The sequence below is a fragment of the Falco naumanni genome, chromosome 8, assembly GCF_017639655.2.
Source record: "Falco naumanni isolate bFalNau1 chromosome 8, bFalNau1.pat, whole genome shotgun sequence".
Taxonomy (NCBI): Eukaryota; Metazoa; Chordata; class Aves; order Falconiformes; family Falconidae; genus Falco; species Falco naumanni.
Window position 1 is genome coordinate 44713815 of NC_054061.1, and position 13945 is coordinate 44727759.

Genomic DNA, 13945 nt, shown 5'->3' on the forward strand with positions numbered 1-13945 from the left:
CCACTACCAATATCCCAAGATTCTGACCAGCTTGCAGCTGAAATCACAACCTATCCCAGGCTTACATGTTCCAGAAATAACTTGCACAAAAGAGGCTGAGCATGAGGTTTGAAGCTCAAGTCAAACTTTGTGGTAATGCTTTTCTCGTGTCTTGACACATCTCGTGTCTTTGACAGTCAAATTGCTGGAATTGTTGCAGTATCTGTAGAGTGAGTCTAAATCTTTATTTTGCTTAGTTTCAGAAGAGATAGGACCATGTATAGCTGTGGTACAAGTTCATTGTTTATTGCATATTAAAAAAGTTGAACCTGTTCCATGGATTATCTTGAGAATTGGAACTGAGTTGTTGTTATTATTATCATCCTCATTATTACTGTTCCACTGCCATGCTTTATGGTCATGATTAGGGGCAATACTTTAAAACCTTCAGAGGTACGTGGAGAGGAGCTCAGTGTTTCCTCTTCGATTAGATCTGTGAGACTTTTGAAATACTAATATTCTAAGATTTCCCTTCCTTCTTCAGGCAAAAAATGGCATACAGGATATGAAATGCTGTTCGCTGGAACCTGATTGGATATATTTCCACCCAGATATGTCAGGTAGAATAATCCACGTGGGACCAGATTTGATAAAGTATGAATCTTTTTTTCTCAAATCTTATTTTCATTAGAGGAAGAGTTGCATAACTGCATGGATTCAGTAGTTTGACAATTTGCAAGACAAAACACTCATCAAGGCCTAGAAACTAAAGTTGATTAATTTTTTTAGAATCAGAAGTTCTGGCTGCAGATTTCTACGTGATGACTGTGGGCACTAGCAGACAACACTAGATTTTGATATGAAAAATGTTCAAGGACCACTCTGTTAAAATTTCACTGATAAATATAAATTACAAAAATAATGTAATTTCATTTCAGTTTTTTCTGGTGTTTTAATATACCTGATTTTTTAAAATTATAAATATAGAATTGTTGTAGTAGGTGGATTTGAATACATGATTTATTTTGTCATTTCTGTTTTCTTTTGTAGAGTCTTGAAGCTTAAGGAAGTTAAAAATAATACAGATCAAATGGAGATTGCAGAAGATTTTACGGTTGTGGCCAACAGAGAAAACTGTGTGAGTTTAAAGTCCAAGATCACAACATACGATTTTGAGCAATACTCAGGGGTTTTGCAGGGGTTTTGCCTATGTGAGTAATCACTGTGTTTTATGGGCTTAATTCAAAGTTTATTGAAAGACATTGTGTATCTTCATTGGACTTTAACATGTACGAAACAAATCTTGAAAACAGTAACACGTTCAGGATAGCTTTCTGAAACCTCCAGTCTGTTCCTTAGTTTTTGGCATTCTTTATGGTGTGCAGTATACATGTATCACTGATATAAAACAGTAAATTCTTAGAAGATGGTGACAGATTTCCTTCAAAAGAAGGTGCCACCAGGTGATAATTGTGCGCATCTCTGGTGCTCAGGTAAGTTGATCATACAAATGCTTAGAAATATTTGAAGTCTCTTGTAACTTAGGGGTAAGTCTTCGTAAAGCAACAAAGACAGTACATAGCTTCCAAAAGTCTGTTTCTTGTCCTGGCCATAGATACCTGTCACCCCCTTGGGACAGGTTTGGCATTCATCTAACCCTTGGTGAACCAAATCAGACACTGAAATAATAGAATTATAACCCAGCAGAAGAGGTGAGTACTTTCCAGCTCACTTGGTGAGGTTAACTGGAGCTGGAACGGAACATAACTGAATCATCAGTAGGTCAGAAGAGTGCAGAAAGGTAGAACCAAGTGGTGAGGGGATAATGAGCTGTTAAATCACCTTGGTTGTTTCATGAAGTCTTTTGTGACAAAAAAAATCACAAAGATAATCTAAATGTCAAAAAGGTTAAAGAGCACACTCGTGGAGAAGATTTTTTGGCAGTGCCTGGAACTGTCATTTTGCTTCAGCATATAAAATTATGTCTTACATAGAAGCAAGTTTTTATAGTTTATTAGTACTGTAAAGTCCCTGGAAATCAGTAATACTGATTTCGAAGCTTCTGCAGAAGAAATCTTTGTGTCTTTAACAATGTACAGTAACTTAGGAATAAAACCTGCTGAATTCAGAAAGGATAAGTGTTGTCATCTAATGACTTGCCATACCATTTTTTTGTTGTTGTTAGCATTTGTTTAGATAACTTCTGTTGCAATAAGAGCAAAAATATAAGTACTAAGCTGGTCTGTGCTGTGCCTTTTCCTTTTGACTTCCAAGACTGATACTCCAGTTTTGAATTTTTCTGGTGTTAATGAAGCTCAGTGGAAGCAGCTGTGGTGATTTAAGATACTACTTTCCTGTCTTCTGTAAGTAAGAGTTTAAGAAACAAATGGGTAGTGACTCAGCTGTATTAATTCTCATTGCAGCATCTTGGCTCCAGTCACTTCCTTTCTCAAAATTATGGTAGCTGAGAACCTTTGCCACCTCTGCAGGACCGAGAACCTCTGAATATAACTAAACATCAGTAGTATCTCAACTAAAGCCAATGAGTTCATGAACCCTCATAAAGAAGAGATAGCAGGACTAAGGCCATACATAGCTAGTGAGTAAAACAAGAGCTGAGATTAAAACAAGGTCAGGAAGCAATAGGCATGAAATAGATACATTGTCAAATAGATAGGAAGGAACTAAAATGCTCCAAAGTCTAGAGCCACATTTTTCTTTTTCTCCAAAGGTGAACAGTGCTGTTACTGTAACAGCTTCTGGTCGGGTAGTGAAAAAGCGTTTTAACTTGCTGGATGATGACCCAGAACAAGAGGTAACTGATGTAGTGAGTAAAAGCATTTCATGGATTAAGATGTTTAGGTAGTCAGAAGTCATTCTTGTGTCAGATGTAGTGGCTGTAACCATTAGCTGTGTTAATCTTTGAGTTCTGTATTTCTCTTCTGTGTCTGTCTTCTTAACTTCTGATTACTTTATTTCCCCTCTCTGTCTGTCATCTTTTCTCCTTGGTTGGCATGTGCGCTTTGGATAGTCTCTTTCTTTTAAGAACTGATCTATGCCCCATGATACAGTCATAACTCCATGCAATTTCAGTGGCACAGAAATGAGATGTTAATGTGATGAACCATTACACTTCTCTCCATTTAAGCATATCCTTTAAACATTTATTATGAAACATTTTATGAAACATATTTATTTTTTTTCCGCTGCTTTAGGTTCCTTTAGTCTTTGACATAGTATCTCTAAACTATATTTTTCTCTCCCAATTACTTTGATTAGATTGCAGGATAAGGTATTTAACATTTTTCCTTGAAGTAACTGCTTCTTGAGAGTGAAAACACCACATGCCTTTATGTTGAGTCTTCGAAAGGTTGTGAAGAACATTTTTTAGCTCTCTAGCTAGAGCTGGAGCTGTAATTAACATAAGCACAACAGTTAAAATTTATCAGTTTCTGGCACTGACTTTTTTCTGAGGAAGTGGATTTTCCTATGGTAAAAATACAGGACAGTCCAATACAACCCTTAAGGTTCATTTCTATCCACTTTTTTAAAAAAAGGAAAAAAAATTAGTCTGTGCACTACTTTTTTTCTTGCTGTTACACTTTATTTGTGGTTCCAATATCTATTTTTCCAGTTTGGAAGAAAAAGACTGGCTTGAATTTAAAGAGTGTGTTACCAGGTTCATGACAGTGAGATAGAGGCAGTTAAGGCAGTTCACAATCTTCGCTTTTTGGTCTTAGTTGTTCACTGTCACTACTCTGCAGAGCGTGAGAGAGCTCTCAGCAGAACATAAAGGTGTTCTTGTGACTGGAATTACCCTAATAAACCCGTCCCCTCAAAACCAGCAATGGTTTTAAGCTACTCTTTCTTGAACATGTCTGCTTCAGGAGAGGGCGTGGAGTTTAAATGTTTCTTCTACCATTTTCAAAGCACTTTTTTCTATTTCCTGTATGACATATATATAAAAAAATACATCTACTTGCACACTAGGATTTTTCAGAACATCACTTCTTCTCTGTTGTCTTAAGGTATTTTGCTGAAATATGTTGGGCAACTTATGTTGGGAAGGATGTCTGTTGGGTATCAGGCTGGCAAAGTCATCTTATCAGACCAGAAGACAAGAACTACAATTTTTCCAATTCTGCTCTCATCTGAAAGAAGAACAGCTATGCAGTTTATGTAGAGGGGAATGTGAATTTATGTTTGTTTTGTAAACGAGGTTTTGTTTTTCCTAAGACATTCAAAATTGTGGACTATGAAGATGAATTGGATTTGTTATCCACTGTGGCAGTTACTCAGATAGGAGCTGATGGAAGAGCTCACCTTGACTTGCATTGTAATGAACGTGGAATTCTACTTAAGAGTATTCCATTACTGGAGTCCTGGGATGTGGTGAGAATAATTCCTGTCTTTTGTTTACGCTAACATTTCCCCATACCCATTTACCTACCTTTATTTGTTCATATGTCAAGTAGATAAATAAATAGTGTTGCCAAGTACTAGAGATGAGATCTGTACAAAATAATATTGTAACTCAAAAATTATAAGTATTCTATCAGACAGTAGTTGAAAATCTCCATGTTTTGAAATTAAGATTTTTTTGTTGGTAGATTTGTTTACTTTTTGGTTGGGGGAGGGGTTGTCCTTATATATTTCTGAACTATTGTCAGTGTCATTACTCATGCTCTGACTAGTTATGTCAGCTTAACTTTTTAACTTTATAAATAGTCTCACTAACTTGGACTATTCATGCATAGAATTAAGCATGGATCTCACATTTGGAGAGATGGAAGGGGCTGTTTATGCAGTCCAAGCTCAGGTGGACATCCAGTATAGATGGTCTGAAATATTCAGCACCTTTGGCACCTCTTTTATCATTGACCGCATGGGCAACTTAGGATCTTAAATCAGATGCTCTGAATTATATTTAGGTTCTTAAAATAGGCATGTGGGAAACCTCTTAAGTTTACAAAATCTGTCCTTTATCTGGAAGAGCGGTCTGTGTGTATCCATACAAAATTTCTGTCTGATCATGGAGGTCACCAGGGTTAAATATTTCTTTTGTTCCCCAAGGAAACTGGTATGTGTATTAGCAAGTTGTGGCAATAGCGACTACAATCAGAATTTCTTTTTTTTCATTTCAGACTTACAGTCATGAAGTTTACTTTGACAAAGACCTTGTATTACATATAGAACAGAAGCCTAACAGGAGGTTCAGTTGTTACGTTTACCAAATGGTCTGTGATACTGCAAAAGATGATGAATGTTCAAGCCATGAAAAAACAGAAAGAGCATTTTGCAAAAAAGGAGGGAGAATTTTTGAATATATTTAAGCCATAAACAACAACTACAGAGATTTCAATTTGGATATTATTTAAGGACTTCATACATATAAATTAGTCAACTGCTGGTTTGCAGGCAGGATTTAATCTTAACATTTCATACTACTGCATCAGGTTTTGTTTCTTTTTTCTCTGTAACGTTGTACTTTTGTCCATTATGGCTTTTCATGTATTTACCAGTTCATCATTGATGCTAGATGTAGCATTTATTGCTTCTCTTCAGCAATTGGGTTGAAATACTGGACATCAAGGAGAAAGGTAACCTACCATCTGCTGTGATCTGTCTTATGAGGTTTTACCTATGCAACTTTAATACAGACTGTTAATTAAAGTGTGTAAAACTGTATAGCATAAATTTTATCTGTAATATGAAAATGGTAGAGTTACCATTAAACCACTTTTAAAAAATCCTGTTGGTTTTGTGAGAAATGAAATAATTCAGGTTTTCTGGTTGTGTTTAATTTGGCTTAAAGAGAAGTATTAATAAATCATGTATTTTTACAGCCTTTCTTATGTATCTTTACATATTTTTATAACTATATATTTATATATGGTTTTTAGAGAGAGAGAGATGTGTGTATATATACGTGTATATATATACATGTATATATATACCCAAGCAATTATCTGGTGCTCCCTGTATCCAGGGTCAGGAGTTGTTCAGTCTGAGCCAAAACTACCAGATGCTCAGCCTGATCCGTGTGTGCAGCCTGTCTGATACACAGGAGTTCCATGTGGTATATTCAGATTCTGCAGAATGCAAGCTTTCATTTTAAATTAAAAAACACCCACAACAGAACACAGGCTGCAGTCGTTGTGGTGATAAAGAGTGTTTCCAAAGGCAAGCTGAAGATGGGCTCAGGAGATTAGCTCTTGGAGGGATGAACACCATCTGATTTCTTGCTACCCACCGCCATTATCATGAGCATGGTAATTCTAAACGCAAATGTTTCTTTTCCGTGTAAGCTTTACTAATAAAGTGTGGATCATTCTAGCTGATGCAGCAGTGAAGAGCTCTAGAAGTATTATAAAAATTACCTATTGCAATTTTTTATAAAAAGTGTAATACAGAAGAAAAAGTGAAATACAGTTGTGGGAAAAAAAAAACCCACACATAAAGGACATCGAAAGTGATGAAACAACAGTAGAAATAAAGAGCAGCAGCAGCACTACTTCCACCCTAGCTTCCATAATTTTTCAACCAGGAAAGAGCACCTGTCTGTTATCTGCTACTATAGAAGTAAGATACGAAGGTAAAAACTAATATGAATCTGTACTCTTGGGCAGAAAATCCAACTCTTAAGCAGATACTGCTATTTTATGCTCATTTCTGTTTGGATTATTAAAGCAGTACCTCCTGGAGCAAGACATTTAAACCTCATTGTTTATTAAGTAGTGCAATATTGCTCATGAAGATCAGCTGTAGCTTTTGAGAGTTTGCTATAATTTCCAGTGACTTATTTTTAAATTATTGCAGAATTTTGCAGTGATATCCTGCTAAATCAACAACTGTACATCAGTGTCCATCTTTTGAAACATGCAGCAATTTATAATGACTGAAAGGCAGTCCAGACTTTGATGAAGATTATGGGCTTTGTGTAAGAAATTCTGTCCCTCTATATAGTGTGTTGCTGCACTACAGATAATGGCAGATGTTCCATCCTAGAATGTCACACACAGACGTTTTCATTCAGAAACAGGAGAGGTGTTTCTGTTTACTTTAGAACACCTTGAAAGCCGTTTAAGGATAGAGAATCCAGAATGACTAGCCCTGAACACTTCTAAGAGTATATTCACAGTCTACATAGGAACGGGCTGGGACTCATCACAGAAGCAGAATCACTAAATGCTTATGGACTGTGCTTTTCAAGCTGTGAACAGCAGCATTGCTTTCATGCCTATGCAGAGCCCCAGAAAATTCTAAAAATAAACTTCTGTTTAAACGGTAGGAAAATCCTGACCACAAACCAGTAGGTTTTTACATTGTTAAAAATAGCCCTGTATCCAAACCAAACACAAATACCTGCATACTTGGTGGTAGCCCACCTGAATCAACAGCTTTTATTTCAAGTTAAATTTTTTAAACAAAACCCATCCACCAAAAAAAAAAGTAGTACTTTGCTGGGAGATTTTATATGTAAGCACTTGTGGTCACTGTTGCTGGCAGGGCTGTACTATTGTGCAGTATCAAATTGATACGAAATTTGAATAAATGCATTAGGCCTGACCTGTAGACCTACAGTTTTTTGTCTTTTTATGATGATTCTAGAGCACTTATCTTTCTCTTTTTCACAATGTAAATTAGGTACTTGGAAATCTCTTACACAATCTGAATAATTCAGTATGCTAAAGAATAACAGTATTTGTAAAGTGGAGAAATTCTGAGGATACTCCTGTGGTTTCCATTACAGAGGAAAAATTATTCTTCTGCACATGCCCAGCATAATTATCTCTGCAAGCACTGAAGTGTGACATTAGTACAAGAAAAGACAAACAAAATGGCTTTGGAAAAACGGGAGAAACTTCTTCAAATGCGGTTTACTTTGCATTTATACGTTCAGAAATTAAAATGAATAAAATACAGAAGACAAAATATTCTTCACTTTTCACAGGCAGTAGCTAACTGCTTTATGATTAGGAAACCCATTTACTGACAGTTTTCAGTTCTACAAAAAATTGGACTAAGGAACTATTGGAGTGACATGCTGAGTTCCCTTATTTCTTGTGTGTTTCAGGGGGCACTTACCCCTCCCGCCACGGCTTCCAGAGCCTGCAGGTAAAGCCTCACGTAATTAGATCAAATGCAGTCTCGAGTAACTGGACCGAGTACGTATTTTAAAAGCTTGAAGCTGGAAAGCTCATGCTTCCATTATTTTCACTAGGACTAGATACCTAAGGAAAAAAGAAAATATATGTGTGTATGTATGAAAATGTCAATATCTATATGAACTGTTAACATGAGTAAAGATTCTCAAATGTGTACTGCAAACATAGGATTGGAGGGATCTTAGCCACTTTTGCCAACAATCTCAATTAGGTAACCTCACCCAAACTTTCTGCATTTTCAGTGTGGAGAAATGTTTCTTTATTCTTTTTTTCTGAAATTATCCAGTTACTTTAACAGCACAGTTTCTTTCTGATTTTATTCTCATTTTTGTCTTTTATTTTCCTCTTGTTATTGAGAAAAATACCATTTATATTACTTAACAGCAACTGAAGACTGCCAAAAATTCACCAGCGAGGAACATTTTTTTTCCTTATGGAACTGTGACAGCTATCCCACACGATGGAACAGCTAATAAACAAATCGGTTTGCTGCCTAGTTATGTTAAAGATTGCTGTTAGGAATGCCTGCTAAGAAGGACACCCATATAGCGTGGCATGTAGACTGGGTGTTTTCTTAAAGAACAGTTGTGAGGAGCTGCTGTTAGCTGCTTAAAGCAAAGTCTCCGGGCACTCTGCCTGCAAAAGGGAAAATGTTGGTCTATTAAGTAAAAAAGTCACAGACTAGTGAATTCCTGTTGGGTTTCACCTAGGGTTGTTTGATCCAAGCTTTCTGCTGTTGCCAAAATGTACAAAATCTAAATGATAGCAACGAAAAAGGGGAAGTAGTTGTCAAAACATGGTTTTCTAAGGCTGAACCACATGACAGTTTCTAAAACAGTGACTGAGCTCTTTCATAACTGCCAAGTACTGCTACAGTCACCAGCACAAAACCTTGAAAGAGCTTATTTTCTGGAAGGTGTGTGAATTGATCTGATATGTATGTCACATTGCCTCACTACTAATAATTTCATGGCATATCTGATCCTTTTCTAAATCTTTTATTTATCTCCATGAACTGAAGAAATTTAAAAAAAGAACCCAGACACTTCCTGCAAAAATGTTACTTTTGAGTAATGGATGAATAGTATAGTAATTGCCAAATAGCCCTGTTCATACTTGAAGAAAGTTTCTGTGTATCAACATGAATTCCAGGTGTCTCTCGTGGTAGGCAGACTGAGTAGGTTATGAGCACTGAAAGAAGGAAGCAAGTTTACCAGTATTTAAACCAATGTTAGAGATCTTTAACCGAACATCCTGGTTTTGCAGCTATTTCACAATCTCAGATTTTCAGAGAGGACCACTTGACTCTGGTTGGTAGACTTGGCATTTACACAACTATAACTTTAGTATTTGTTTCTGCTTTGCTGACCAAAATTATGACCGAAATAACCTTCAGGAGCTCCAAAAGAATTTTCTATCAATGCATTTTAATGTTTATAGATTAAATAAATTTAAAGTAGTCAGACTGCTTGCTTCGGATGACAGGAGAATAAAATGAATACAAAAATATGTTTTTTAAAAAAATAAAAGGAACTAGGTATCCTAGCAGAGTGAAGAGTTACAGTAATAACAGCAGAGTGAAGAGTTACAGTAATAACAATTGTAAGAACTGCTTTGGCTGGTACAGCTTAACAACATCCTAGTAAACTAGGAGTATACATGCCTTATTCCTGTCTGAGTGGGTAAGGAATATGGTGTTCTTAGGAATATTACATTTTTAGAGAAGAATACATGCACATTCTTCTCGGGAAAAGATAAAAGAAGCGTGGAAGGGGAAGATAAAATTCCCTGGAATTACTCTGCAGAGTGGCTCAAGAGCTCTGGCGTACTTGAGATGCTGCAGGAGCAGCAATGCACTCCACGTGATCCACAGGATTTCAGGGTCACCAGCCAGCCCCCAGCAACAGCTGCTTGCCAGAAGCCAGATGGGGAAAATCATCTGTTAATGTGTTTGCTTGGATGCCCCACATTCAGACTCACACATTGACAGTTTTCCTGATTATCTTCTGGATCTGCATTTAGTCTCAGCTTTGGGTACGTACGTGTGTTGCCTGCCTCTAACATGCAACTTGCAGCATGGTCACAGTGCATTTGCATGCTCCTGGGCTGAGATCTGTTTAGCCCTCTGGAATGCCATTGCCCTTTCTTTCTACCGCCTGGAAGCTGGCTTGGTTTTATAACTGTCTTATAAACATTTGTTTTGTGGCCAAATCAGCATACTTCCAGCATTTCTGCTTCAACAAAATCACTTTTTATTTTCTACTTCACCATGATGTTTCAATGATCAGCTATCTGGCCAGAGAGGCAAAAATGGGATCCCAGAAGTGCTACCACTGTCTCTGTTTGTATTTGATAAATGTAGGAGGAGTTTCCCAGACAGTGCCTAGGGATCTGGGAAGGACTGGTCTCTCTTGAAAAGATTTGCTTAGAGCATAAAAAGATTGCACATCCTGTCTTGTCGTTGAGTACATATTCACTGACAAGGCTGCTGAGCAATGGGCAAGAAAATGAGAAAGCACAAGCCAAATAAAAAGTGCAAGCCGTAAAATTTTACAGTCTTGCTTTGGCAGTTCCAACTACTGCCCCACAGTTCCACAATTTTCAAAAAATTTTACAAAATACTTTATTAGAAAAGTATTTCATAACTCACAGAAGCAAATTGTCTACAGATTGAAGGACAATAAAGAGTTTCATTGCACAGGTAGTAATGACTGGCCTATAACTAGTATAGAATTTTGGACAAAAGCTGCACTGCGTACCTTATGCTATTTCAGTGAAAGCTCTCTCCAGGGTGGAAAGTACAAAAAGATTATTTCTAGGAAGGGTCCCATTCAACAGTCACAATTTTTGCAAAGATAAGTAAGTAATGCCCTCAAAAGCAAAGGTCAAATGGTTCTGCTGCTTAGACATGGAACTCAGTGCTAAAAAGAGTGAAAGGATCATTCTGGTTTGTTTGTGCCACTGAAACACTAACTACCTAAGCTCATTGGTCAGCGTTACTCCTGGTAAGGTAACTTCTGAGGGACTAGTTTCTAAAGCTTCCACAAGAGTCAGTGAAATGGGCTGCCAGAGCAAACCTGGCTGGACTATCTCAGCAGTTTTGTTTGTTTACAAGATGAACAGCCACCAGGGCTTCTGAAAAACTCATCCAAATCTTTTGAAGGAGACTGTAACTCGTCTGGAATGTCCTGTTTTAAGGCTGGGATCTTCAAGGACTTGTCCAGCATGGAAAAACAGAGATAAAGTTGTAGCTGGTAAAAGAGACTATAGCCACATGCTAACTACAGCTGTGACAAGTTACCGGTCACTGGAAACAACTTCCTGTATTAAAAACGTTACATCAAAAGCACAAAATAACGATCTATGGTGACATGGTGTGTTGCTTAGATAAACATTCATGTATATTTATGCCCAGGCTGCTGCCCTCAAAATACATGAATGCTTTAGCAATAACGACAGGAGTTGCCAAGCAGCCACATACTGCAGCCACACTACAGGCATGGGTCCGCTCCATCCTCCTCAAAGTAATCTGTGAATCTCTGTCTGGTTTATGGGTCTTATTTTGTCTGTCTGCTTTGTAGGTTCTTCCAGGTCTGAAGTCACAGTCATCCTACTCCTAGATCTGACAATGCAGCAATGCAGATAAAGAAGTGTGTATGAGATGGTGTCCTGACAGAGCTGCTAAGAGGGAGCACCATGCTGACAGAGCTGGTGTTGTACTGGAAAAAATCAACATTGTCCTGGTTTCGGCTGGGATAGGGGTAATTTTCTTCTTAGTAGCTGGCACAGTGCTGTGCTCTGGATTCGGTGTGAGAACAATGTCAGTAGCTCACTGTGGTTTCGGTTGTTGCTGAGTGGTGGTTACACTAAGTCAAGGACTTTGCAGCTTCTCAGGCCCTGCCAGCGACAGGGGCTGGAGGGGCACAAGCAATTGGGAGGGGACACAGCCAGGACAGCTGACCGCAACTAGCCAAAGGGATATTGCATACCATGGAATATCATGCTGAGTGTATACAATAAGCTGGGGGAAGAAGAAGGAAGGGGGAGACATTCGGCCTTACAGCATTTGTCTTCCTGAGTAACCATTAGACGTGACGGAGCCTTGCTTTCCCAGGCATGGCTGAACGCCTGCCTGCCCAGGGGAAGTGGCTGATGAATTCCTTGTTTTGCTTTGCTTGCGTGTGCAGCTTTTGCTTTACCTATTAAACTGTCTTTATCTGAACCTACGAGTTTTATTACTCAGCCTTCTGATTCTCTCCTCCATCCCACCAGGGGGGAATGAGAGAGCGGCTGCGTGGTGCTTGGTTGCCAGCTGAGGTTAAACCATGACAGTCCTTTTTCATCACCCAATGTGGGCCTCAAAGGGTTCAGGATAATGACAGATTTGATTGGAATGTACTAGTTTAAATTCATAGCTGTTGTCGCTGTTTAGCTATTACAGGGCAGGTGTCTGTGCTTGCCATAGGGCCGGCTTGCCTTACTGTGTATTAGAGCCTAGTGCTCGTTAGTGGCTGCTTTTTGCTTTTGCTGCTTGCTGTGCTGCCGTACTGCTTATCATCTTACTCTGCTGTGCCCAGGAACATTTTGATAACAGCAATGGCAAAATGCCTGGGCTGGCAGATAGCCAGGGCATCACTGCTGTACTGGACAGGCTGGGACTGCAGTGTGAACTCAGGTCTAAGGGGCTGTGACCTGTAGATGAGTCCATGGGGGAGCAGGACACCCCAAAGCATCTGTGGCCATGAATAAGTCCATGCCAGAGCAGCTATACCTCAAAGCATCTGTGGCCATGGTCATGTCTGTGCCACAGCAGGTATGCCTCTAAAGGGACTGTGGTCTGAGGACCAGTCCATGCTGGAGAAGGTACACCTCCAAGCATCTGTGGCTGTGGATAAGTTCATGCTGCAGCAGCCATAGCCCTGGAGAGACAGTGGCTCATAGCTAGGGCTCCACTTGGAGCAGGTACCACCCTAAGGGACTGCCAACAAAAAGGCTGGAGGGGCACAAGAAACTGGGAGGGGACACATCCAGGACACCTGACCCAGACTAGCCAAAGGGATATTCCATACCATGGGATGTCATGCTCAGTATATAAACTGGGGGAAGAAGAAGGAAAAGGTAAATATTGGGCATTATGGCATTTGTCTTCCCAAGTCACCATTATGTGTGATGGAGCCCTGCTGTCCTGGAGATGGCTGAACGCCTGCCTGCCCAGGGGAAGTGATGGATGAATTCCTTGTTTTGCTTTGCTTGTGTGTGCGGCTTTTGCTTTACCTATTAAACTGTCTTTATCTGAACCCACGAGTTTTATTACCTTTACGATTCTCTCCCCCATCCCACCAGTGGGGAGTGAGCAAGTGGCTGCGCGGTGCTTGGTTGCCAGCCAGGGTTAAACCACGACAAACATGCTCCAGGAGAAGGAGGCTGTAGAAAAGAACAGAGATGACATACTGCTGTGGCACCTATCCACAGTAATGGTTAACAAAAGCAGGTGTTCATTGATCCAAGAGACTTAAAAGCCCCATACGGGGTAGTTTCATTTTTATGCCAGTGGGGGTTTATGTTCCAAACAGATCATCAAGTGCGTCATTCAGCCCTCAGCAGTCAGCTGTATGATGGTGAGCTCCCACCCCCGCGTAAACATGCAATCCCCTTGGACATCGTTGCTGTGCTAAATATTGCTTCTGATCCTGTACCAATCCGACATTTGCATCAAGTGGGCATGAAGAGGTGGAAGAACAGCAAACAAGGAGAAATACAGATGGAAGTTACTAATTGTGCTGCTTGAAATATCTTCT

General features: G+C 39.2%; 1 protein-coding gene across 1 annotated transcript in view; it reads left to right on the forward strand.

The window, feature by feature from the left end:
* DCAF17 (DDB1 and CUL4 associated factor 17) overlaps nucleotides 1-5821 on the forward strand; it is a 13156-nt gene extending 7335 nt beyond the window's left edge. Inside the window, exons 9-13 of the mRNA XM_040603861.1 lie at nucleotides 486-633; nucleotides 1030-1117; nucleotides 2711-2794; nucleotides 4216-4371; nucleotides 5124-5821. Coding sequence (XP_040459795.1) covers nucleotides 486-633; nucleotides 1030-1117; nucleotides 2711-2794; nucleotides 4216-4371; nucleotides 5124-5312 — 665 coding nt within the window. The 3' untranslated portion in view covers nucleotides 5313-5821. The remainder of the gene's footprint in view (nucleotides 1-485; nucleotides 634-1029; nucleotides 1118-2710; nucleotides 2795-4215; nucleotides 4372-5123) is intronic.
* The last annotated feature ends 8124 nt before the right edge of the window (nucleotides 5822-13945 follow it).